The sequence below is a fragment of the Temnothorax nylanderi genome, unplaced genomic scaffold (genome assembly GCF_030848795.1).
Source record: "Temnothorax nylanderi isolate EJ_2023f unplaced genomic scaffold, tnyl_v1.0 TNYL_tig0015_pilon, whole genome shotgun sequence".
Taxonomy (NCBI): Eukaryota; Metazoa; Arthropoda; class Insecta; order Hymenoptera; family Formicidae; genus Temnothorax; species Temnothorax nylanderi.
The window spans coordinates 885,383-912,566 of NW_027249077.1; the positions used below are offsets into that span (position 1 = coordinate 885,383).

Sequence of the window (27,184 nt, forward strand, 5' to 3'; positions counted from 1 at the left end):
ATTTAATGATCGAAAATAGATGAAGAATATCAGGGTATAAAGTAACAGGATTATCTCTCTGCTTTAATTAACTGTCTTGTCGCGCTGGCGCTGTCCCGAAATACATACGCGATGAGCCGCGAGAGAATTAAGCTAAAATAATTAAATTTTTATTCGCAATGCTACAAAACAAAGCGCGCGTACGTGTATATCCAGAGATAACATTAGCTAAAGTGTCAGTATCCTTTATCTTTTTCCTTTTCCAGAATTACGTAGTCGGAATAGCCCAAGAGAAAATATCTATTTAAAAATGAGATACATAATAATAGCCAAGATCTCTTTTTCTCTTTCTCTGTGCTTCTCTCTTCTCACCCGTCAGAGCGGTAAACTTTTTCACGGTTCCCGTAATCATAAAAAGGGGGGGAAAAACCACGCTCGTGCAATGCGGAGCGACACAGAAGAGTTGAAGATTCGCTACCGTGCGGTAGCGGAAAAAAAAAAAAAAAAAAAAAAAAGAGAGAAGTCGTTTTCCTTCGCGTCACCGCGCGTATAATGACTCCGCTTTTGGCGCGCGTGACCGCTTTTCAACGGTAATGTAAGTCGTCTTTTGCGATGGAGATTGGAATCGATCGGACGTGCTTTCGCAGTTTAAGAGTTGGAAATTACTTCGCTTTCGAGAGGTTTGCGCGGGGCGTTCCGTCGTTCGCGACTGCGACGCGCGGGTTCGGCTGCATTATCGTGTGCCGCAACTAGTAATAAGCCAGCGCGCTGAAACGCGGATTCGATGTAACCCCCGCGGCTGCATACAATGTACCTACCACTGGGCGTGGGGCGCGCCGTTGCACCCGCACAATGCGCAAGTTGCGCGTGCACAAGGCGCCACTCTGTGAAATCGCATCGAACCGTGTCAAAACGACGATGTTTCGTGCGATCTGAAGCGCGAGCTCGCGGTCTCTCTCACACACACACACCCACACCCCGCTCCTCCCATCGCATCGATCCCGCGCGGAAGCGCTTTGTGCGAGCGTGTTCCCTAGTGGTCGCGTCAACATAAAGTTCTCGGCGGGAACTACGCTTGCGGACGTATCGACAAGAAGGATCTTACCTAACCCGAAACTTGGCAAAGTACTATATGCGCGGGGATGAATACCGCAAATACAAGACTCTAATTACAAAAAATTGATAAATAGAAAGAGCAGAAAAATCTTTTAATTGTTTAAACGACAGACCCCTCCCCGAAAAATATCTATACGAGAGCGGCATTTCTCTTTACATTTCTCTTTTTCGGATGTCTTACATATCGGGTATCGAGATCGGGAATTGATTCGCCGTTAAAGCAAACAGTTTCTCAAGGTATCAGGTGTAATTCCATCACACATCTCGCAATCGCTCGCGAATAAATTGTTTCGCCCGTCGGAATCGCAGGTACGGTGGAGGGCGGAGTAAACCACACGGATTTCGTCTGGAACACGCCGAAGGTTTCTGTTCCTCCGTGGAAGGACTTTGGAAGGAATTTCCGCAGTAATTAAGCATCGATCTACTCTTGCCCGCGTGTCTTCGGCCGCACGTTTGTTTTCGCAATCGGTAACGAGAGGCGGTTTCCGTTTCCCTTCTGTCGATCCGAGCGAAGCGAGACGTGTTTTCTCACGGGGGTTGTCGAGTTTTCTTATTGGATGTCAGCCACGTCGTAGAAAGGCGTTCGAGCACGGCGAGAGAGGCCCGGAAAAAGGAACGAACGGCGGCGGTTTAAGTATATTGGACCCTCCGATAACTTTCTCGATTTCTTTCTATACTTTCGTGACTTCTTCGTTCTCATTCGCTCCTTCTCTCCTTTCCGGTATTATCCTCCTTTCACGTGTCTCCACAAAAGGGAACTACATCCTAAGAAGGAAGGAAGTTCGACGCCTTTATCGCCGTAAACCAACCCCCTTTTGTTTAGCGTACCGTGAAGTCGGCTCGCGCTTGTCCGCAAACTTTTAAATGCCCTTTCATCGCTTCTTCATTCCGCAGCAGGACAAATTGCTGCTTACAGGCTTCCTGCCTTTTTCCCGTCTTCTCCCTCCGGACGCGATTAAATCTTGGTACACGAGCACCATTGTCGTCCTTGGCTGGTGTGGGTGTTCAACGAAAGCTGTCAGGGGAGAGTTTCTCTTTGCCGCCGCGCGCCGTCCCGCGAATTCAAATCTCTAGAGCTTCTGAAGAATATCGATATTCTCCGTGGGAGTTTCTTTTATTCTCCCGTAAATCTTGAGATATCTTAATTGCGTCTAGTTAAATCAACAGGAATTCCCTTCGGTGGTGTAACCTCATGCGATTTAATTAAAGATGGAAAAGCCCTAGAGGGCAGAATATATATAATAGTTATTAAAGGAAAGCGCTTGTTTTTTGAGCTCTTTCTCGTTTGCCAGACAAATGTAAAACTTCCGCCATCAGAATCATCGCTTTGTCGTCTTTTAAAAAAATTTTTCTTTTTTTATTTGTTTAAACGAAACGGCATACTGCTCGATGGTTGTTGGAGATAAATTTAAAAGTTCTACGTGATGTTGTTCTGTCACTATCAAACATTTACACTTTTGACCGATATACCGGCGGGTTCTGTAAATAAAATAATCGCATGTATTAATCCAGAATTTCAACTAAAGTTAATTAAGCCGTACGTGCAGATGACATTTGAGTATTTGCCGTAAATGGGTTGTAAATGTAAAACGTATGTAAATTGGAACACATTTTCTATACTTTAAAGAACTTTCGCGCTTTTTACATATATATTCACAGATTTAGAAGGTTATATTATTTTTTAAAGTCTAACATATTTATTTAAAAAACACTATAAATTGTTTTATCTTAAATTGATTTATAAAGTTTCTCTTAAGTATTTGTTTACTGTCCTGTCCTTCAGTAAAATTTACCTTATGTAAATCTTTCTGTCACTTTTGTCATTTTTGTCAGCTCTTTGCTCACACATTTATTAATATATCTCGAATTTATCAGTCGAAATTTGTTTAATCGAGGAAATCGGGTGTACAGCGCTCAATTTGAAATTCCCTGTCGCCTAGAGGCAACTAAGATGAGAGCGATGGGCGAGCATAGCTGAATCAAAGCGATGTTGACACTCCTTACGATGTCAGGCCGCCGCGACGAAGTTGACTGTATTGTACAAAGTACAGCTCTGATCTCTCGAGGGGCTATTCCATCGGGACGCTGTTGCGGCCAGTTGTTTGCTCGGTAAACATTTTTGCAGTCAGCAATTGTTGGCGCATCTCATTAACGGGAAACGCTTCGCTAAATACCGCGCGTGTAACAAGAAAAAATCAAAGTATTCCCTCGAGTAAAGCACGATGCACATTAGCATTTTCCGCGTCGTTCACCGCAGACCGCTAATTTGCTGCCATCAGTAAGATTGGACGTAATTAACATCGGGGTGTTCCGTGTTAACGTCACGGCCGACGTAACGTTGGGCCGATTAATTGAACATATAACTGCACTAATATGAGAATAATTGTAGATTTAAGTATATTTTTTTTCTTCTTTGTATTATAATCGTGCTAATCGAACGAGAGTAGAGCTGAAAGTCAGGAGCAGATTCTATCCGTAGACGCAAGCCGGTATTTTATCGATGCCTCCAGCTTCTCAGTGCATTAATCATACGAGCGAAAGGCAGCTTCTCGGCGAATCCGCTGAAATCAGATTACTTTTCGTCTCGCGCTTCATGCGCGCGAGCACGAATGCGCTTAGGGAACGCGCGCGACGAGCGACGTCGTCGAAAGAAATAAAAGAGAGAAAATGGCCGGAAAGGGGGGGGGGCGGGTAAGTCGGGAAGGGCTGCTATGCGCATTGAATGCGGCGTATATATCCACCTGCGCGACGGTACTTCTCCACGGTATTCTCATGAATACGGTGGTTTAAGAGCTTCACGGCAGCCTTGGTGAGGCGAAGGGGGGCCGAAGGGGGCGGGAGGCGGGAGAGGCGCCATCTCGTTTGGAACCCGCGGGATTATTTTCTTAGCGTTTATTCCGGCCCGTTGCGAGGTTGGGTTGTCTTTATCTCCTCGTTTCCGCGAGAGTGGGTCAAACTTGAGACATCTCTCTCTCTTGATTTTCTTCTTCTCTCCGGCTTCGGAGGGTAACCCCGGCGGAAAGGCAACGTTCGGGACTTTGCGTACGACGCACCGACCGCGTCTCTTGAAGAGTCTGATGGATTCGACGATTTAAGGCTTTTTAAGGTGAATGCGAAAACGGAGTCTCGCTGAACGCTTTTAATTATCACGATATTTTAATGCCATTGCCCGCGAGATTACTTGTGGCCTGATCGCGGTTTCATGCTAAAACAGTTTAGCGATGTTAAAAGGAAATTGAAACCATCGACGTTGATTTATTTTAATCTTACAATTAGATGTTTATTGTTCCGGATTCGCCGTTACTCCGGAATTTAAGTTATATTGAGATATTTTCGTACGACTACAGCGTGTACGTCGATCACGCATACACGCGTCCCCGACAATAATGGGATCACGCGCGGGCCACGCTTCCGCATATACCTGCGTCGCTTCCGAACTCGAAATTTCGCGTGTTGTGCGACGATCCGGCGAGCCGATAGGCAACGAGACTATTTCTCGCGTAAGAACGTGTCTGCGTTGACCACGAAGTGCGGGCGTGATTCACGTTAATCGTCAAAAACCGGCCTTCCGTGATATTGGGAGCGAGCTGGGAGCGAACGGAGTAGATCGACGCATCGAGCGTCTACGCGACGGCGCGCTCAAGATATCCGTACGATTCTCGCGCATCAAGATCTCCGTTCGGTACTCGCGTCTCAAGATTTCCGCTTCAAGATATCCGTTTCTTTCGCGTGCGTTAATTCATGATCTGGTTGCTTCGATCGACGTTCATGCCGTCACGCTCCGCCCTCGTGCCCGATCATTTACGTGCACGGGTCTCCGGTCCGTCGGAGCGATCATATCGAGATCAGCGTCCTTGTGTACATAGATCTATGTAAATCGAAAATATACTGACATTCTTTATAACTCGCGAGTGCTTTATTATAGTGTCCCGATGAGCCGTCGACCCTTCTGACAAGGGTGTCCCAGACATCCTCATACAATCCTCAACATTTATTTTAAAGTGAAGGTATAATTTATATGTATATTATTTATTTATAATTTTTTTTCTAAAGCAGAAGATCATTGTAGATGGTATATACTAACCCATTTTCAAATAATTTTAACCTCTACAGGACCGGCCCCTTTTTTGGACGATCTTTTTAGTTTTAGTGCTAGAACATTTTTGTCCTTGTCAGTGGGTTGAACTACGAAAAAGACTACGGCGCCACTCCAGCGCCTAATATTAGGCTCCCGAAGAGGTTAAAATTGTACACAATATTTTATACTTATTATTAGTTAGCTTGTTGTTACAATTTAATGCTTGTACGTGATTCGATTTATTTTTTATGTTAAATATAACGTATTACGTAAACTGGGATTATTACGTGATATGGTTTCTCTATATTTTAACGTTTACAAAGAGAAAATTGTGCAAACACAGATTTGTTTGGCAAAAATATATATTTGTGTAGCGGGTGGTATTTAATATCAATGAATTAGATTTAATCGGAATTAAGCCGATTACATACATCTCTTTCTCTCGATCTATCACGGAATTCGTTGTCGAGATATTTAATATATCACTCAAGAAGGAATGTTCAAAACATATTATAAACAATATTTTGTCCTCGATTTAAACTTTCGCTGAGATATCAAAGTAATATTTATTTAAAACATCTAACACGGGAGTACAGGACATGCACAAACAATTATTCCGTATCGTTAAATGTGCATGAATCGCGTTAACTTTTACATAGCTTGATTTATGTCCACGGAAATCTTGTCCAGTACCGTGCGCGTCATCGTGGGGGTGATTTCTTCTTTTTTTTTGTCCATACGTGGCCCGAGCTCATCTGTCACAGCCAGCATGAGGCGCGCGTCGTTCTTCTCGCTTTCGCGAGTAGAACAAATTGTACCTGACAGCAGGACACGGTCGGTGAGTAATGGCTTTTTGGAGGGGTGGTTAGCCCTGTTTGTACGTCGAGAGTCACTGCCGGATCACTCTTCTGTTTTCACCGCTGACTGCGCCGACACGCCCCTTGAATACGCGGCCTCCACGTCTCTGCTCATTATGATCGGCATTGTGTGTGCACGCGAGTTCGAAATAAAACCATCGAAAGTTGCATATATAGGTGGCTCCCGCAACTCTTGGGGGATGCACGATCGATCGGATCTGACATATCGGAATTACGGTATTCCCAAAACTCACTATAGAAAAGAGATACGTTTGTAGAGAGAAATTATGTTCGTTTCGATCGAATTCTGTATTTTCTTTTTTTGACTTTCTTTTTATTTTTCTTTTTACGACGGCCGTAATTTCTCTTCGAGAAGATATGACGCAACCGAACGCATAAAATAATTAATAAAAATAAACTAATTGATAAAAATAAAAGTTAATGGATTTTAGGGGAGATAAATAAAAAAAAGTAAAAGGGATACACCTGAAACTTTATGAAATTGTGCTCCCGGCCGACCGCGTAATTAGAAGAGAACTAAAAAGTTCCTTTCAGGAAGTCGCGAAGGATGGACGGAGTGCTGGAAATTCTTTTCACTCGGCGTGATGTCTTTCTATCTCTGCGATTTTTGTGGCGCTTTAAAGGCTTCTTTGCAGAAGCATGGACAGAGATTGATGGAAAGGTACACTCTCGAGTTTGCTGGCTGACGGATTCTCTAGGCTTTTATATATTCGGGTAACTCCATCTCTCCCTCTCTCCTCCTTCTCTCGATTCAGAATGTGTTCACACGGAACTATCGGAGCGTCCGACGTGTGTATAATCAGCATCTTGAAAAAGCAAAAGAAATATAGCTAAGAGTAGAAAGTGCAACAGATTTTTTTCGTCGCAGCTAGCGATATCTAATATTATATTTACATTTTTACATAATTGTAAGTCTATTAACGTGATTTTATCTTCGAAATTGTAATGTATATCAAGAGGTAACGGATTCTTTAAAAATCAATTAAAGTACCAGGACTGAAGATAAACAGTTTTCGTACCCACTTAAAAGTTTTATCGACAGGATTAAGAAGAGATAAGCAGATCGCACGAATGAGAGAAAAAAAATCACGATAAAGTTCTCAACAGCTCCGCACCGATCTTCCCGCGTCCCGCTGAGGCGCTCGCCGTACCGGAAGCGGAAGCTTTTGTCAGAAAATTCAATAAGGAGTTTCGGACCCTAAGAGTCCCTAATTATCTGAGCATTAATACGAATTGAAGTTCTCTCTTCGTTAAATTTGTCCTTGTTTTCGCTTAACTTCGACACTCAAAGAGAATATATATATCTCTCTCTCCTAAATAATAGGATGGCGAGGGATGGAGCAGAGTCAGGGGAGAAGGAAGCTAGCCGGAAATGGTCGACACCCGTTTTCCCCACCCTCGTCTTCCGCCCTCAGAGAGACATTATTATTATCCGATACCGTAGTAACGCCGCCACAGGGTTTCTCTTCGTTTAATGGCGGCTTTCACGCTCTTATAATAATCCGCCAAGTTTCGTGATAATTCATTCCATCCAGTTTCCGCCTTTGCCCTGACACAAAGACCGCGGGATAGAACGGACGGTGGTACGGAAATTCACGTTCAAAGAAGACGATACAAGCTGCTCCATCCCTCACAAAAAGAAATACTTTCGCGGAGAAAATTGGCTTTTAAAGCGCGTGTCGATACTAAGTTTCACTCGGGATATTACAGAATTCAATTCGATAGTCGCGGTATTTTTCCTTAATCCAACATTCAGCATTTACGATCCGGGAGGAGCAGGTGACTTCTGGGACACGTCGTACATCATATTCGAGCATAACACGCCACGGGGAAACTCGTAATTAATTGCAATCATTTTCGTGACCGTGGAGGGACCGCGCAGTAGGACGCTCGAGCGATAAATCCTGGCCATTTCCGACGTCTGGGAATCTGCGATGCGATAATCGTTCCAAGGGCTAAATGTCGTGTATCGATCGAGCGAAACGAGATGCGACTCGCTCCCCGTCGTCAGCATAAACCGACGAATAATATCTATCGTTTCACGGTATTACACAGTTTACCGCGGAGATCTCGAATATCCATTGTCCGAAATATGGCGAATATCTACAGTTCTGTCTATTTTTCCATCCCGAGAGGTCCACAATATTCCATCCGAGATTTAATAACGTCCGTTCATTTCAGCGGACAATTTGTCATGGAAATCTTCGCGATCTATCATATCGATCGAGTATTCAATTAATATCCTAGCCATCACACAATCCGTTCTATTTCTGTACGGAGATTAATAACATTCGGGCGAAATTTAATAACGTACATTCAATTCGCAGCGTGACTTATTACAAAGATCTTCGTGATCTATCTGTCATGTTCTCTAGGTCGAATATATTCAGTTAACGTCTAACCCTCATGGTCCGCCCTATTTTCCGGACGAGATCCATAATATCCCGACGAAATTTCCATTTCCGAGAGGAACCACACGCTGGCAGTGATGAAATGAGCTCGCTCACCCGCCGATTCTCCTCAAGAAGCGGAGAGAGAGAAAGAAAGAGAGAGAAGAGAGAGAGAGAGAGGAGAGAGAGAGAGAGAGAGAGAGAGGAGAGAGAGAGAGAGAGAGAGAGAGAGAGAGAGAGAGAGAGAGAGAGAGAGAGAGAGAAACGCGAAAAAAGAAGCAAACCTTTTTTAACCACGTTAACCACCCGTCTCCACTCTTTCTGGCGTCAAGAACCAAAGTAAAAAACAGTCTTCTAGGGAAAGCCATGAGATTTCACACCACGTTCCGCGGACGAAGGACCTCGTTTTAGTCAGATTGGATGGTTTCTGCTCGTGTACTTCGCTATCGCCGCCCCCTTTCGACTTTTACTTCACTTATTCCTTTCTTCTCATTTTCAATCCTTCTCCCGCCGGAGAACGACAGAAATGCGTGCTCGGAATTCGGCGGCGATGAGAAGAACGCGATCGCACCATAATCGGATGAGATTTTCCGGTGGATGACCGACATTGTTTGTGATTCGCCGAGGGAGGGGTGAAGGGAGTCCCTCGAGAGTCGAAATCACAGAATTGTTTTGTCTCGGGGAATCTAACAGAATGTGAGACTTTTCTCGTGCCGAATTCCATCTATTCGTGTAAATCTATTGAGGCTGGTAATTCAGTACCTAGTAATGGAAATCGAGACTGGTATTAATTCGATATACCTTTCCAGATTAATGCATTTGTATCGATAATTCCTAGAAGAGGAGTTTGCAATTTGTAGATATATTTGATTTTAGTGTGATTTCGTTTCGGGAAATTTTGTTTCGAGCAAAACACTTGAAATATTGCGGTTTAAAATACCATTTTTTTCCCTTGTTTCCACACGCGACAATCTGGCGGCCTCTTTCCGCTTTTTGCTCTCACGGAGTTTTCATCTATTCCACGCTCGTCAAGCTTCCCTTCGGTCGGCCGCGTCAAACGAAAAGCTGCGCTCACTTTATCGATGGGCGCAAACGAAGCAGTGGCTTTAATCGAGCGCTGATTTACGTTTCGGTCGATATTTTATTAATCCCAAACGTCTGGCGGCACGCAAGAATCTTGCTTTTACCCTGTGACCTGAAAGCCGTGCTGTGCCTTCAACAACGTGCTGTTCCTATAGCCACATCGCGTGCAACGAAATCAGACTGCTGTTATCGGAGCCTCGGCTGTTACACCGCCGCTCGCGCACATTTCTTACGTTATAATTTTCCAATTTTTACACGGTTTAATATGCCGGCTGATTGCCATCAGCGAAACGGTTATATAAAATTCTTTAGAAGTTTTTCAATCTTTCGGAGTGGTTGCGGTGGGAAAAACAGGTTGTTTCACTTTTATCAATATTCTCTGCAAAGTGCAATTTCAAGTTTCTCCCCGATTACCAAAATTATTTCAATGTACTATGTCAGATCGATAGACGGGTGAATGTGTTAAATAGCGTGGATCGCATCGACGCGTTTAATTCCAGTTTCCCGACGCGTCTACTTCTCCGCTCGTAACGCCAAACCAATCCAACTTTGGTGTTCGGGGTATTCAAGGTAGAAACTAAATGGATTCGCTGAACTCTAGAAGCTGCCTTAGACAAACCCCCTTCTATCTGCGATATCATTTCCTCTCGAGTCATGGTCTGTTTTATTCAACACGAGTCGGATTATAAAAGACTAACAGCGTGTCTCCATTACTGTCGCAAAAACAATCTCAACTCGTAGACATTAATTTTTCAATGCTAAGACTGTTCTCGCTCTTAGACGTAATTTCCTCTCTTTTCTCGCTCGCGGTAATTCAGTGACGGAATTTTCTTATCGTTCCGCGTTACACGAACGTGTCACTTATCACCATTATTTCGAAATTCTGAACACTACCGTTAGATATTATTTCCACTCTTAGCTACTTCATGTTAAAACATCGTTAAATACATTTTTATCGCCTCTCTCAAGAGTCTTTCTCCCAACTGTATTTTGGGAAGGTATGTGCTTATCAAGTTATCGTCTTACGCGTGCGTCGACTGTAATATCACGACGCAGAATTCCGAGAAGCCAAATGACGACGAAATTATGTAAACGATATAGTGTAGATAATACTTGGAGGTGCGCTGAAGCAGCTTAACTATATATAACGTTAAGAGCAACTTCATGACGATTTAAAACGTTTTAGAACTTTCCGCCGCGAGAGTTTTACGAAACTGCAGACCGAATGGCTTTGTCTGTGGTGCTTGGACATTCCGTTGCGCAAATCTAAAATTCTATTTTTAGAGAGAGCCACTACACGAAAGCGCGTCATTACGACGAAGTGATTAGTAGTTATGATATTATACAGTGTTTTGCGGTATCAAATAGCGAGTTAAGCTGCTGCAAAATATTCATACTTGGAATACCAAATTATTCTGATTATTTACGCTCACGTGATATAGCGATTTTAGCGAAGTTGCTAGAAATTACATGGAAAAAAATATCACGGATGTTTATAAAAATCGCGATATTTTTTTTTAAATCTGACATGACAGTGGAAAGGTTTATTAAAATTGCAATATACGAAACAATTTTAAGCTTTGTAGAAATCGCACATCATCTCAAAGTTCAAAATATTTTGCAGCCGCGCTCCAACATGCGAACCTTTTTGCGCCGTAGAGCGCAGCGAGTATTAATCTACATAATATTTACATTCAAGTTGCAGCGTATCGTCAATGAGATACAGAGATCAGTATGGGTATGTAGGTTATCCCCTCGTCAAGATATATCCATTGGTCTGCCCCAATATTTGAGCAACGTGTCCGTTGTCTATTGACATCGCGCTGACAAATTCCACGTACTAAAATCTTTTTTAAGATAATATACCTCGTAATATACCTCGCGATATATCGACATTTCTAACAATAAGTGCAGAAGAGTTTCGACGGAAGCTCTACGGAGCTTTCATTGTATATAAAATCATTCAGCTACTTTTTCCATTATTGCATAACTAAAATATTCTATACCGTTTGGAATTTACCGTTTGAAATTTATTGTTTGGAATCAATCATGACACTTTTCAGATGACAGATTCGCAACTCATCTCTTCGCAGTTTTCCCCGACGATACGGTTGCCGTATGATATAATAAATTAATCATCTCGAACTCACGAGCTTTACGCGAGCACCGCCGTCGCATCGATTGTTATGCAAATTTCTGGCAACGAAACGCTTCTAGGGTCGATTCGAAGATCGTGTACTCGGTTGAGAATGTCTAGACGCCCCGAGGTCGCCGTTCACACTGATGTTTCAGATTTCCGGCGCGGCGATCGCACACGTGGACGGATAAAATTATTCGGCGATACTAGTGTGCAGGTCGCTTTAACGGCCGGCTGGTGCTCCTTCGCCATAATCGGTCTCTTCAACATCCGCCGCTTTAACTTCCCTCACGGGTGCGACGTCACGAGTGTCTCCATCCTGAAGTTGATTGTCGCCCAGAGATCGCTCTCGTTGTATCGCTGGTGTCGACGATCATTCGGTCGACGACCCCGGCCTGCGTGTCCGCTAAAGAAATCGCTGTTGTTCGTCTGCGAATGACTCCCGCGGGTGTTAACACCTCGAACGTCGTCCGAAAGTTTAAGCCTTAACTTGCGATTTATTTCACCTGAATATTTTGACCAACATACGTGTATATATGTATATAAGGATTTATCGAGCAAAGGGAAAAACCATTGGATGTGTCTGGCGTTTAACAAGCGGAACGCAAATTTTCCTAATCGTATTTCCCATCCGTCTCGTTCCACGTAGATGTACATTTCGCGCGGTTTCTCCGCGACAATTCGCGTTCTCCGCGGTGACAGCGGCGAACGGCGAGAAAAAGAGAGGAGCGAAAAAAAGAACGATCCCCGGCCGTACGCGTACGATCCGCGCGCTGATTGCGTGGCGTAGGGGAAAAATTCGCGTACCAGCTGTTTCGTCGACGGGGGGGTGTTAACGTCCGCCAATTTATCGTCGCTGCGTGGTGCAGGCTCTCGCACGCGTTAAATTTACGGCGGTCCCGGACCCGAAAATGTATTAACTCGTCGTGAAACTGTCCGCGCGAGGCCGAGGACCACGAAATCGCGAGTAATCGTCGACAATTCGTCGTTTTCTTTCTCCTATTTTTTTCATTTTTCGAACTGACAGAGCGACATTGATGCGGTTAGTTAATTTTCCGACGCCTCGAGACGCGACGACAAAACAGGCTTGATTAAACTACTGTGTAATCCGTCCGCTTCTCTCTCTCTCTCTCTCTCTCTCTCTCTCTCTCTCTCTCTCTCTCTCTCTCTCTCTCTCTCTCTCTCTCTCTCTCTCCCCCTCCCTCCCCCCCCCTTGGTACATGTCTGGTTTATTGTCAAACTTTTTACAGCAGTCAGGCGAATGCGTATTTACGATAAAGTTTTAATGATAACGTTAAGGATGTATCGGAGGTACAATCTTAGACAAAAGTGCATGAAATTTGAAATACTTCAATATCTACGCCTAACGCATAGTAAATCTAGATGTAAGATACTCAAATGATAGTAGGAGTCTTATTTTTACTCCTAGAAAGGTATTTTTTACTTTACAAATGTTTTTTCATCGAGATACATTCGTGCCGACAGCACAATTATCTCAAGTTATAATTTATTTCTTTAAAACGGTGTAGTGAAGACAATTGAAACTTGGCAGATATTTTCATCTATTCGTATACTAGATGTACAAAAAAATTCAAAATATTGGTAGCGCTCCTTCAACATTTTTTTAGCTGTTTTATCCGTCAAAATCGTCTCTTCCCATAAGAATACGTGTAAAATCAGTGAAAATTAAAATCGTTATATCTCAGCAACCGTTTAGTGGATTTCTACTTTTTTGTAGCACATCAGGAAGACTAAAAGAACATGCTCACAAATTTTTATCCACTTGGTAGCGCTTTGAAAATTAGGTCCGATACATCTAAGACTGTAGCTCCGATACATCCTTAAGTGTCGAAAGAGTCAATAAATATATAAACACATACCTTTTTTTTCTAAACGTGAAGAGTATATCATTTATTTATTTGATCCTACAATAAAAATTTCCTGTTAGAAATAATTATTACAAAATACTTTATATCAAAATTTTCATATTCTTTGAGTCACTTCAAAATGAAGAATGGCTCTTTTAATTAACTTTTTCAATTTTTCCGCTTATCTAACAGTTATAATACTTTCTATATTTTATGACACTTCCCATTATGATTTTTTACGTTTTTGTTTGGAATTAATAGCGCAATCTTCGCGAGCAATAAAAGCGACAGAGCGCGAGGTCGACGCCGAAATGGTTCATATTGTGACCACAGTTGAGGCAATACGGTTACACGCCGCCCATATATATATTTTTTTCTTTTGTAACGCGATGTCAAAGCGATCAGCCGAGCGCGAAAAGTTTGCTGCAGCTTTAGAAATGGCCGGGATTTGGGTCGCTTAATTAAAAGGTCGCCGGAAAAATTGGGATTGGCGAAGCAGTCCGAAACGCAGCGCTTTCGTGCACGATAAATTGCGTATTTTTCTGAAACACGCGGACACCTCAGATCCCGATTCGACGCCAAATAAAAGCACATCGCGATATCGGCTATACCAGCGCCCAGGTGGAGTAGCCTTTGTTAACGCTCGGCTCTCATTTTACCTCGGCCTCATTAATCTTTTTTCGCTGCGCGACGGCCGTAATTACGCGCGCCGTAATTCAGGGAAACAAGGCGAGATGTTCTTTATTTACGTACGACTTTCTTTCCGACGACAACGACAACGGCGTTACACTTCTCTCGGCTGTTCCGACCCCGTATTGCGCGACGGAACGGAGCGGAACGCTAGCGAAGGAACATTACGGTCAACGCCGGTGCACCTACGGACGACGGAGAATGCGGCGAGTCGTGGAATTTTTACGAGCGACCTGTATCAAAATTTTTCTAACTCTCCGGAAAATTAGATATTCTCGGGACAGGTATACGGGATAGGGAGGAGGGGGTGCTCTCTCATCCCTCGATGCAAAAATTGCAATATCACTTGATATGAATTGCATTGTTATTACATTTAAGAGAGGAATATTAATTTCCCGAGAAGAAATAAAAAAACGCCATGCAGAAGTATTAATAATTAATGACTATTAATTAATAATTATTGATTAATGAGAATCTGGTACCTCTCGTGGTACCTGCATGCGAAATGCACTATGAGAATATATACCGTTATACGATACGTTGTTTTTTAAACTATACCCGTTTGTACTTTTTCCTGAAAACGAAACAGATATATTGCGCGCGAATTTGTGGCCATGCCGTATGTACCGCTTTACGGTCATTAAAGTAGAAAAATTGTAATTCTAAATGGAAAATATTGTTTCAACTACGGCAGGCTGCATTTTTCACGAGCTTTACGAGGGGGAACTTTCCCCATTAATTTTATCCCACACACGACTTATGAAAAAACATCGTTAACCACGGCTTGATTAATTAAGACGTAGATTGCACCACGTGGCAATTAAAGCGCGCCTGTGTGACCTCCATTTGCCTCGGTGAAAATGGGAGGATCGGAGCGATCTTTCGGTGTTTCATTTTTATTGGCCGTAAATACCTGTGTGCCGATATCGTCGAACACGCCGTGTTTCGTCGTTTGCGGAATTAATCGCGCGGCAATTATGCAAGCAAACGACGGGATTCATAGGCGTGCTCGGTACACACAGGCCTTGATGGTACAGCTTGTTCCGATATACAGGCCGCTTGTTTATGCCCTGTGACGGAATTTTTATCGTCGCGCGAGCAATAGCCGCGCGCGCAAAGTAATCCTCGTTATCCGGGCTAGAAGGGTGGCTAGTAAAGATGGGACGGGGCGGATGGGATGGTGCGCGGCCCTTTACGATCGCTTAAATGCGCCCGTGTTATTTCCGTCTCGCGGACGACATTCGGCGTAATAACCCGATAAATAACGGTAATTCGCGCGCGCGCGCGCGCCTAGATACGACGTGGAGATACGACCATGGGGTATTTTATATCCCGGCGGCATTTCATGCAGCTTTCGTTACTTCCACACGTTACTCGCTTAATTCGCCACGGTGACGTTGACCCGATCGCGTAAATTCGCTGCAATGTCAGGCGAACGACATCACGTTCCCTCCGAAACACGGTGTGTTTCTTTAACGGGAAAGTGACGAAGAAAAATACCTAAAACACTACCCGTTGCTCGAAATTTCGTTGGCGCTTATTCGATAACGGCCCCGGCTGGTGCACGCCATCGAGAGAGATCATTGTTCATGAAAATTCCACGGGCTTCATTTCCCGACCGCCGTTAATCGCGCGATAAAGCCGGGAATTCCGGGAATGTCCAGCATCTCGCTCGTTACCGGCTCGTTTTGTAGTATCAAAAACGAAACGCTTCCGCGCTTTAGACAGCCGCCGCGAAACGGGCGGAAAATTTGCAAAATCCGCGCCAGCCCGAAACGAAACGCGGGGCGCGCAATGGTCCGCAACGACGGCCGATGCCTGCCATTTGTATCCACGCGTGTTAGCGTTGGCCGCGGCCACGGCATTATCTAATTTTCCGCGAAGCAATTCCGGCTGCACACGCCCGGGCGGACGGCGTGGGCAGTGGCGGCGATCGTTCGTTCTCGCGCTGCAGTTCTGCATGTTCAAGGCTGTGCAGCTGCTGCTGGCGCAACACGCGGCGTTCACCGATGCCGATCTGTAGATACCCGAGCTGCTATTATGCCGCCAATGAGCCTAGCAAGCTACGATGATGGCTTCCGATTATCATCGTTGCGTCGCGTCGCGTCGCGTCGCGTCGTAGGGGAGAAGGTTGCGCATTCCGGAGCATGTTCGGATAATTTTAATAACCAAGACAAAGATTTTCAGAAAGCGCGAGAAGAATACGATTCTTTATAACACAATAAGTACACGATGTTTAACCTTTTGCGATCAAACTATTTTTCGCAAATAAATAAAGATTAAATTCTTCATTCTCAACTTTATCTAGTCGATATAATATGAATGAAAGAATTTTTATTACTTGGAGGAATTTGTGAAGATTCTAAAAGTGTTGCTTGCCGATTGTAATCGCATACAAATTCAAATACTTGAAAAATGATGCGATAGGCCACTGCAATTATGCATTATGTTTAACTCGATATAAAACCGCAAAGGGTTAATTTATGCAAATTCCTCGGTATTCAGATTTATCTCTCTTCTCCTCTATTGTATTTTATATGTCGACGCGAAACGACATTTTGTCAATCTTTTCAGCACCGAGAAGCAGAGCTGCCATGTATTTTGTTTATTTACCGCGCAGGCGGATATCTGTCATCGATATCTGTGCCATTAATCATGAAGATGGCCGAGGGGCTTTTTAAACCTCGGCTATCCTCTGAATAATAAATTATATCCGGAAGTAAGTCGCGGCGCACTGGTCGTGGGAGTATATACCGTGTAGTTGCGCGACAGAGACATCACGGATGCGCTCACCCTTCTCTATGCAGCCAGCCCACCAGGGCTTTCTTCCTTCATGTATCGTCGATTATATTATTCCTATCGCCGCGTGCCATCACGTCTTTGTCCGTGAGACGTGACTACGTTCTTCTCTGCGTGTTGTAATATACTTTCCATATTTTACAGTATATACAATATATCGCGACGCGCGACACATACTCTGTCTTTATAGTCATTGTTATTCAAAATTCGCATTTCTATTCCAATTTATTGCATTTGAATTTTATTCAGACATCTAGAATTAATATTAAAAGTCGCAACTCGTATTTATAATAATCTTTATGTGAGGTACCTGACCAATACATTTTTATTAAAATTTAAACGCTTTTAGACAGCGTCAGATACTTGAAAAAACTCTTTCTCTCTCTCTTCATATATACAATTCGTACATTTAGTATTAATAAAGTTATAAACGTAATAAAGTTATAAACAATTACGACGGAAAGGGCGGGTAATAAATACAGATCAAATCTTTTCGTGTGCGAATTAAAGTCTACAAAACATATTATAACTTTATAGCCCTTTACTCTTTATTACCTCTCTTCTATGGCGGTGTGCACTTTTCTTGCGCTGATTGAGAGGCCGTCAGCCTATAAAATCCAACGGTCGCGCTATTTCGCTTTTCCCGCTTAAATTTTACGAGGAATGCGCGTCGAACGATTCTCGCGAAATAAAAAACGCGCGAGAGAAAGGGAGTCTGGATTACGATTTTATTTCAAATCAAGCGTGCCGTGGAGTCGCTACCACCTTTCGATTGTAAAATGCGCCGCACGTGTACGCGCGCGAAAATTCGCATTAAAAATCGAAAACCCCGCGGCCCGGCGCGTTTTCGTGGTATCTCTCCGATAAAGTGCACGTCGAAAAATTGCCATCGAAATGAGCACTTCGCTGGAATATCGTCGAGAAATTATTCATCACATTTTTATCCATCTCTATAATTGATTGCGCAGCCAAATTCCCGGGGCGAATTCTCTTGGCGAGAGGGCCCAATATATCCCAGTTTAATTATTTCTGATGGATATCCTCTATAAAAACGTGACGAATTTTGCATTTTACGGGGCTGTAATTTAACGTTAAACAAACGCGCGTACTATACGGATACGCGTTTGTTCGCATTTGTGCATTTATCGCGACAGTTATTGTCATCTGCCCCCTGGTAGCTTGAGCGTGACTAGTGGATGCAGCCGCGTTATGCATTACTGCAGCTTTACCCGAGCATACGTTGAATCGCATTCGTATATATATACCGGAATGCGCAAGCTGACGTTATTGTCTAAACGATCGTCGTAAGGCAAGACTTGAAGTACATGTACCGTAATCACTAGACGAATGAAGAGGAGAATTGCGCAAGATATCTCCATAATGCGACATTTGTAAATGATAATTAACGCGCGCTCGTTAGCAGACGAGTCTGCTCCGATATTTCTGCATGCGGTGCAATTAGATCGAGCGAGAACGACCGTGTCTCGCAATCACGCGATCGTTCTCGAGAAGCGCGAATTTAAAATCTGTCACAGGAACCGTCCAATAAAAACGAGACCGGGGTCTCTGAATGGCCGGCAAGGTTAATGCGATTGGATGATTGGCTCGATTAGCAAATTGGTCGTCGACGTATAGAACATTGGGATAAATGAGGATATGTCTACGCTGGGAACACGGCACCACCGCGGCAAATTGATGGGAAGGGCTCGAACGACAGCGCTGATGTCGTCGCTGATATATATTATGAGCCGTGATTTTCGATAGCATTATCAACACGTGTGCGTTTGAGGCTCGCAAATTCACGCGATCGTACATGACATCATTTTTTTAAGCCCCGTCAAAAAAGACTATAACTATAAAAATCTTAATTCAAGATTTTTTTTATTTTTTTTTATTTGCACAATTTTACTAAAGCAATATTTTACTGCGTTTCATTAGTACATTTGAGGATTAAATACTGGATAGCTTAATATAACACACATACACACATAAAAGATTACTTTATAAAATTTTTGGCTTGATAATAAAATTGATCGGTTAATTATTATTAAATGTTTTATTTCGTCATTTGCTTTGCATAAAATATTATACAAAAATATTTTTACTAACCACAGATACTAAAAATTAAATCGAGATAAATGATAACCAATTTGAGAGACATTAATATTAAACATTTCGATTAAACATTCCAATAGAGAACCGTCCGTTTGATGCTTGAATTATTCCAACTTCATCTGACGTATCTCATAAATATCTTTGTGAGATACATGAGTTGTCTCGAGGACTTAGGAGGGCGATGATGTTTTTTTAACAATCACGAGATCGTAAAGAGGGGAAATCGGAAACAGAGGCGCGTACAATCGTTAACTCGAGTCAAACCACGCGGCGGTCGAACGAATCGCCCGATCGATATAGCCCGCGCATCTGGAAGATGAAGCGTTCCGTCGAGAGGCCCCCGGCTCTGGTGGCTTTTTCTGGCCCACCGGGGGTCTATAAAAGCATCGAAGGCGCGCATATCGATGCGTCATCCGGTACGACGTGGGTCGTATTTTCAAGTAGGCGTTCAGGCGCGACTTCCTAGCACGTGGGACGCCGTAAGAAACGCCATTGCGCAAGCGGCGACGCGTATCCCCGCGCTGACGATGGCTTTTCCCCCCCGGCAGGTTATTACCATTGCCCGTTTTTACCCATTCCTGTACGAAAAGTACGCGCATTACGTGGCTTTTTGCATATCGGCAATGCGCCCCGCGAACGACGTCCGCGACAGCTGCGCGGATATTCGGGCCCTGGACGCACAATATCCCGGATATCGCTTCGACGAACGCGGATACGTTCGCCTGCTCGAATTTAATCCACCGCGATCGACTTATGAATATCGATAAATCCTCTGCTCATCTGCGGAGGATATAAATTTATCGACGCAATAAAGTCCATTGTAATATCTACAATGGGTCGAGTTTTAAAATTCAAACACGTTTGAAGTTTAATTAAAAGAGGGGAATTTTTTGAATTGCACCGGGAGGAGGTACGTTCATGACCATTTCAATTAGACTCTGCTTCGCGTTTGAAACAGGTAGCCAAGGGTTGCGTGCAAAATCAAAAATTCTTGAAAGAAAGTCAAATTTGATCCACTTTGATTTAAAGTTTATCGATTCGGATCGCTATTTCATATAGCGATCGAACTTTAACCGCGGACAATTCCTCATGTAATTCGTACTCCTTCGAATTATTTTCCCGGCCCGGCCGTAATTTTCCGAATCGTAAACCATGGCGAATGCACGTCTATAAAAAATTTAGCTATGCCACCGCGGTCGTGACTTTACTCTCCACGAGTGCCGTGAGTATCGCGCAGCTGTGCGACTTTTTATTCACAGTCCATGTTCACCGTCGACCATTCATTTCTCGGACCATCAGTAAAGACCGACCATTCGCCTTGAAAATGTTATACTGGAACACCCGATGAATTCTCTGGCTATCCGCAAATTTTGTTCTTTCACAGAACTCTTTTTTTTTCTGCTTCTGCAACGATACAGTTGTAAAATGCTTGAGAGCAAACGACAGTTCGATTTTGTTTTTCGTTTTCAGTCAACGCAAACATTATTGAATGACGAATCGATATTTTACGTGCAAGTCAAATTTTATATACGCGTTAAGATTTATGAAGCCAATCGCGAGCAGTTAATACTCTCAAACTGCCGCGCGATGCATTATTGTTGTTGGATATTTAGTACAACTAAATGATGTTTACTCATTAATTTTCAACAGAATCAATATTGACTTTCATGGTAATATACGTCAGTTGCTAATGCCTGTCAAATATCTACTACACATTCATTACTTATATATCAACATTTCTTCATTAAATATATGAATACATCATCATTTCGCAGTTTCTCACAGGAAAATATCAGTAGCCCTAATTTTGCAAAATAGTAGCATTTTATGAGAATAAATTACGATTTATTGATTCGTATTTGTGTGCGAATGCGTATACGTGTAATTGAGGAACTGAAAATATTTCCGCTACTTACGGTATTATTACATTCAAAATACATTCATAGGATTTTAAATTTAGATATTGCAGATATGTTGATTTTCTCATCTGAAATTTCCATAAAATTTTCTACTATGTTAAAATACAAATTTTTGTCTTCAGCTTTTTATTTTTTTCCAACCACGTTGATATATCGTATACCGTATGTATTACATTACTTATAAAAGCAATACCGTTAACGTAAAATGACATCATGATTTTATATTGATTAAATCGGTTTATCCGATTTGTTGAATGACTATTTTGACATCCCTATTGGCAAAAATATTATTGTGGTAGTTAACAGTAGTAACTTAACCGTTTTAACCGCATGCGCGACAAACGCGCGGTATATTTTTCGTAGCCGCAATATTTTTTCTCGCGTTGTGAAGAACGGAGTGTGTGTGTTTTTCCGATGTGGAAAGCCGCGAAGTTGTTTACGCTGTTGTCCTGATTCGCGTCCGTGTTTTCCATGGAAAGCATCGAGGATAATGGACGATATTTCCAGGGAACTTCTCGCAACCCCGTAACCCTCTCGTATCGGAGTAACGACGCGAGCAGCGAAATTTCCATAGCGCGAATTAATGCGCTCCTCTGAACCGGAAGTGGATAACGAATCTGTTAAAATCGCGCAGGCTACTCTCCGTTTGGAGCGCGTACTCGGTACGCCGAGTTAATCGTTTTTATGCGCGATTGACGATCGGCGTGTTGTTCGAGAAGATACAATAGTGTCGGCAACGAGATAGGTAATGAGGATTCGATAATGAGCAGATCTGTGCGAGAAAATCGAAATAAAGCGCGATAGCGGCGGAATTTCGAGATAAACATTACAGTCTCATTTGCACGGAATTCAACGGTGTACATTAATTTAAGTGATTAAATTAACATCATCAATCAGAATTCATTTTGCTTGATTATCACAAAATGTATATGTATATTTCTCGATGAATCGATAATGGCAATTTGCATATTTACGTATTCCTGTATCGAAACGCCTGCTTTTTTGAAAATTAGCTACCTATGCATCCGAGTTGAATCGCGTGTTTTCGCGATATACGGTATTGCATAAAGAAGTACATTATTAAAAAAAGACAGATTATTCGCTAAAATACCACCGGTATTCCACTTAATCAGGAATACGCGTTGGCGTGATGTAATTGAGAGGATAACTGATAAACTTTAGGAGGTCAATAATCACGGTGCATCGAACCGTCCGCCTTGTGACTAAAAGCTTTGACCTTGCACTCGGCGGAGAGAAAAATTTATTCATGCACACGTCAGGGAAGTTTTCTACGTACTCGCGCGTACTTATACTTATACGGAACAGCCTCGCCCACACGCGGGACGGGTCACACCCATTTAATTTCGCGGTTTCTCTCTTCTTTCATCTCTTCTCCTCAGGTTTCTTCGCCCGTCGCTGTAATCACCTCTGTCTTCCGCTCTCCTCCATCCACCACCCTTCCCAATTAAATCCCCGACGTGAATCCGCGCCCTGCTTCCTTCTGGTCCTCATTATGCGCCATTTATCCTTCGCTCTCATCAACCGAGAAAGAGACGGCTCAAAACACATAAAGGGACAATCGCTACTTTCTCTTAACTTTTTGTTACATTACTGTCAAATGGTGCTATCACGTACGATAACGTTCCTCGATTTTCTTTCAATGACGCTTAATAGGAAAGTTTAGTTGAATTTTTAAGAACGAAAGTATTTTGCCTGACTGTGTATAGAGATATTTTACATTTTCCTTCCATCTTAACGTTATTTCATTTAAATATATTAATTTGAAATTCCGGGTGGACTTGAATTATGTTTTGAGAAAAATATGAATACTTGGGTAGAAAGTCTAGACTCTAGAGAATAAAAAGATCAGTTGTTTTCTACGATATGAGATTTTTATTCTTCTTTTATGCAATTTAGAAGATTTCTCGTACACAATGTGTATGTCGATCGAGAAGATTGAGTGGTTGCTATGTGTTCCCGTTCGGTATACAAGTCACGTACGAACGGGAGTTGACCACAACAAATGTAATTTTCCTCCGCCGAATTGCAATCTTGCACCGGATCGAAATTCACAGAATAGTGCGACGATATAATCAAATTACGAATTAATCAATATTCTTTTGCAATATCCTAATTCTCTGAGAAAATTCGAAAGAGTTATAAAGTGCAATAATACGAATATTTAAATAAAGTGAATATCGCGACAAATAGAGATTACGCTAAATTATATATAAATTATTATATTAAATAATTCCCAGGCTTGTGTTAGAAGATAAACAGCTATATCATATATGTAGATACTTTGTCACGTCGTTTTGACATGATTAACTTTATCTCACCGCTTTTTCAGCGCGGGTATAATCGTTGCACGTGCAAAAAACTGAAATATTCCATGCAATCTGTCGTGTCAGCTCTCGTGCAGCGAAATACTTGGCGTTCTCGTACATTCTTACGTGGAATGCGACTCGTGTACGCATTCGAGAGAATCGCGGAAAGAACGGAAAGGGGAAGAGCGGGGATAGAGGGTGCGATGCATTAGAGCGTAGGTGAGCCTTCGCATTTCTTGGCAAAGTAAAACGATATTATGTGCCAGATCTAAAGCTGGCTCCATTAGATAGGGAGGCCGTGATCTGTTTTCACTTTACTAACTTACCGAAATTTGTACTATTGATTCGTGCGGCTGCTAATATTAAGGGGAAAAGGCATATTATTATTAGTATAGTAAGAAAATCTAAGTGTTTGAAAGTCAAAACGAAATTTAAACTCGTCGATATTCGCTGCCTGGTAACGTTCAGTCGTGAGCCGCGATCACGCGCCTCGAAGAGCGTCGCGCGCGATTATTCGTCGAGGCACCGCGCCTCGCAACAATGACACGTGCTCGACACGCGAGCCTTAGCAATCCTATAATGAAAAACTAAAGCATGAAAATAGAGTCACGCTCCGCGTGATTGGCCGAATAAGCGCGTGTTCTCCGGTTTTCCACGGCGCGACTGCCGAACGGAGAGTCTCGGAGCAGGCAGAAGACTTTGAATCGTCGGCTCGTTTGTACGATAGCTGACGATCCTTAAGAAAATCTCGTGTCGTTCGTTGTGAGATTGAATATTGTTTGCGTGCGGTAAACCTGTTCTGTGTGAGACTGAGTGTTGTGTGCGTGCAGTAAAACCTGAGTTTGTGAGCTGACGCCCGTATCATTTTCGCGATCGTCCTCGGCCTCGCGATCAAGATCTCCGTCGGCCGCGAGCAAGATCTCCGACTTCAAGATATCCGAATCGCGGAACGGCCGTGTCAGAAGGACGGATCTGAAGATCTCCGCGCATACGCGAATTGCTCCGGGCGTCGCCTGCTCCGTATTGTGCACAAATAAACACTTTTGAATAACGACACGAATTCTCAAGTTCTTCTCCCGCTCACGATTCTTCAGCGAATCTTAGGATTCGCGCAACCGACTGTCTTCGCGCTCATCTCTGAGCGTATCCCAGCAATTCAATCGGGACGATCTCGTCGAGATCGGCTCCCGAACACTAAGAAATTCAAGAAAATGATAAAAATCGTTTACTTTGAGAATATCGCAAGATACTTCAAGACTTGAAGATTCACATAAAATTGATACATCGCTCGCAAAAGTAAAGTTGCTCATATGGCGAAAAAATAGGCAACAGTGGTCCCCTATGGCTAACCATGGTCCCACCGGATCAAAATCTATGGACGTCCTTGCTTGGGATGATGCCAATGTGTGCTGCTTTCGCCTCGAACTGGCACGAAAGTTATACGCTCTCGGTACTCGATCAACGTCCTACGTCGCCGATTACACACCTTCGTATCTGCGTCGGATGTACACACATACATATCTGGCGGGGGCCATCGGGCACGCGGTTATCGAATTACGTCAATTTTCCGATACCTCTATCGGCATTCGCGACATAACGACGCGACAAGCGGAGCATCCCTCGCTGTCCTGAATTCTAACGACGTCAAAGTTAACTCGCCTTCTTCGGAAAGGAAAGAAGTGCTTCGCCAACTACCGTCTGAAGGTGAGGGTCGCTTTCGAGAAAGCGTTTTCCGAGCGCAATTCCGGCGTAAACTAAATTGACTGAATGAGAAATCTTTTTTCGATTTTTATTAACTCTCGTCTGAACAGACAGCGACAGACATGCGAGTCTGATGATCAAATGATACATTTTGTATTTCTTTATCGCTAAAGAGCATATTTCACGAGGGCATGGATACGCAAATCTTTTGGATGATCAAAAAGATGATTTTTCGGTCCGTTAATATATCTTATATTAGAACTATTCGAGTAGCTGTTGAGTTACCTACGGCAACCGTGAGGTCGCACTAATGTTGTTTCGACAAAGTTTACGTCGAGCCGGAGCAAGAAGAGCTTTAACTTCATCCAGTGTCCAAACGAGTATAAGTAGGCAGCAATGAAAATTCCGACGTTGAAACTAAAGCTCGTTGATTACTTTCTTGAGCAATAGACAGTCGAAAACTTGTTGATTACTTTCTTAAACGCTTCCTTAGGCAGTCGTAAAATCTTTCTTTATTTTTGTTTTATTTCACGCGGCGCAAAAGTAACCTTTCCTCGCCAAAGTTTTCTAGTTATATCACTAGTTCACGCCTTATATCTTTTTAATTACATTAAAAACGTTTTTATTGTACTTATTTAGTTGCGTACATCGCATATGTATATATGTATACACTGAAAAAAAAAAGAAAATTATTTGCAAGAAAATAGATTTCTTTGAATTTAGTTTCCTTAATTCAAAGAAGAATATTAGGTAGATTCAAGAAAATATTTTAAACTCAGAAAAATGTTTTCTTAAATCTGCCCAATACTTCTTTGAATTAAAGGAAACTAAATTCAAAGAAATCTATTTTCTTGCAAATAATAAATTTGTTTTCAGTTGTATATAATTAATAAATAAATATATGTATATAAGGACGTAAATCCCCATTTTCATCTTTGCATCCTCGCAAATTTTTTATCAATTTTTTCAAGCAAATTTCTCTCTTTTTCTCTGACATTTTTTCGTTATTTTTATTTTACAGCAACGGCGAGTAGGTGACAACGAGGACCGTGACGCACGCAGCCAACAATCGACTGAAAATGGCCAAAAGCGCTGAGAGATTACCCGGTACTTCTACCAGACTTAGGACCAGGGACGACGGCTGCTGTTCCGTGAATTTCTTGAAATACGTTCTTCACATTTACAACGTGGTGTTGTTTGTACGTACCATCTATTTATCCCGACACTCGCGCGCGAAAGAAAGGAATATTTTATTTCGGAGACACATCTACGCAGGAACGCGCGTTAACACAAGAGCGAAAGACACGGACTGTGAAATCCGCTGTCCCGTTTCACGAAAGAATCTCTCCTGCCCGACAGTCTTCTTTGCATTCTCCGACGAAGTTACTTTAATCCAAGAGCGTCTCGTTTTTCCAACCATTTATATAGTCGCAGACTTTCCGTCGCGAGATGTGAAATCACTCAGCGAGTGAAGCACCGAAGCGTTCATTTTTCCTAACTTTTTACTTTCAATAGCTTATGATTCGAACTACTTAGTAAAGCTTAATATCTTTAATAAGAAAGAGTAATGCAAATCTTATTAAATTTTAAGGAGTATTGATAGTATATCACGTGAAGTTTTCGTAAAAGACAGTTATTGCAAGAGTTACAATGAGATACATCGAACTTTAATATAGAAGTCACGAACCAACCGAAATGCTTTTTTATACGTAGCCTTTGATATTCAATATATTAATTGAGCTACTGCGTCGGTACTTAACATAAAAAATGTTTCAAATGAAAAACGATAGAACGGCATCCCGTATAGGGCGTATAGCAATCTGTTGAAGTGATTGCCATTGAGACAAGACGAAAAAATGCGCCATTATTCGACAATTACTCTCGTCTGTCTTCCGTTTTCGCAATTTATGGGAGACTGAAGCGGCGAGAACGGGATTGCTCGTTGTCGTGAAGCACATTTATCGTAAAGACGAGTCGTTGTCGAGGCTCAGTCGTCACTTCGTTGGATGTTCGGCGAGCTTTTGCAATCACCGGACACTCGCTATAACCGATGGGCGTGTGGTTATCTGCTTTTAATTATTATCATGAGTACCACGAGCGTTTT

General features: G+C 42.6%; 1 protein-coding gene across 5 annotated transcripts in view; it reads left to right on the plus strand.

The window, feature by feature from the left end:
* Positions 1–27,184, plus strand: part of LOC139768255 (CD151 antigen) — a 116,450-nt gene that overhangs the window by 32,150 nt on the left and 57,116 nt on the right. For 4 of the 5 annotated variants that reach the window (XR_011717320.1, XR_011717319.1, XR_011717321.1 and 1 more), the window contains exon 3: positions 26,102–26,279. Coding sequence is in view for 2 of the 5 variants with exons in the window: in XM_071698253.1 (XP_071554354.1) it covers positions 26,160–26,279 (120 nt within the window). In the remaining 3 variants the exon portion in view is untranslated. Of the gene's footprint in view, positions 1–24,088; positions 25,084–26,101; positions 26,280–27,184 lie in introns of those variants that run through there. The other variant, XM_071698255.1, reaches the window with a different exon arrangement.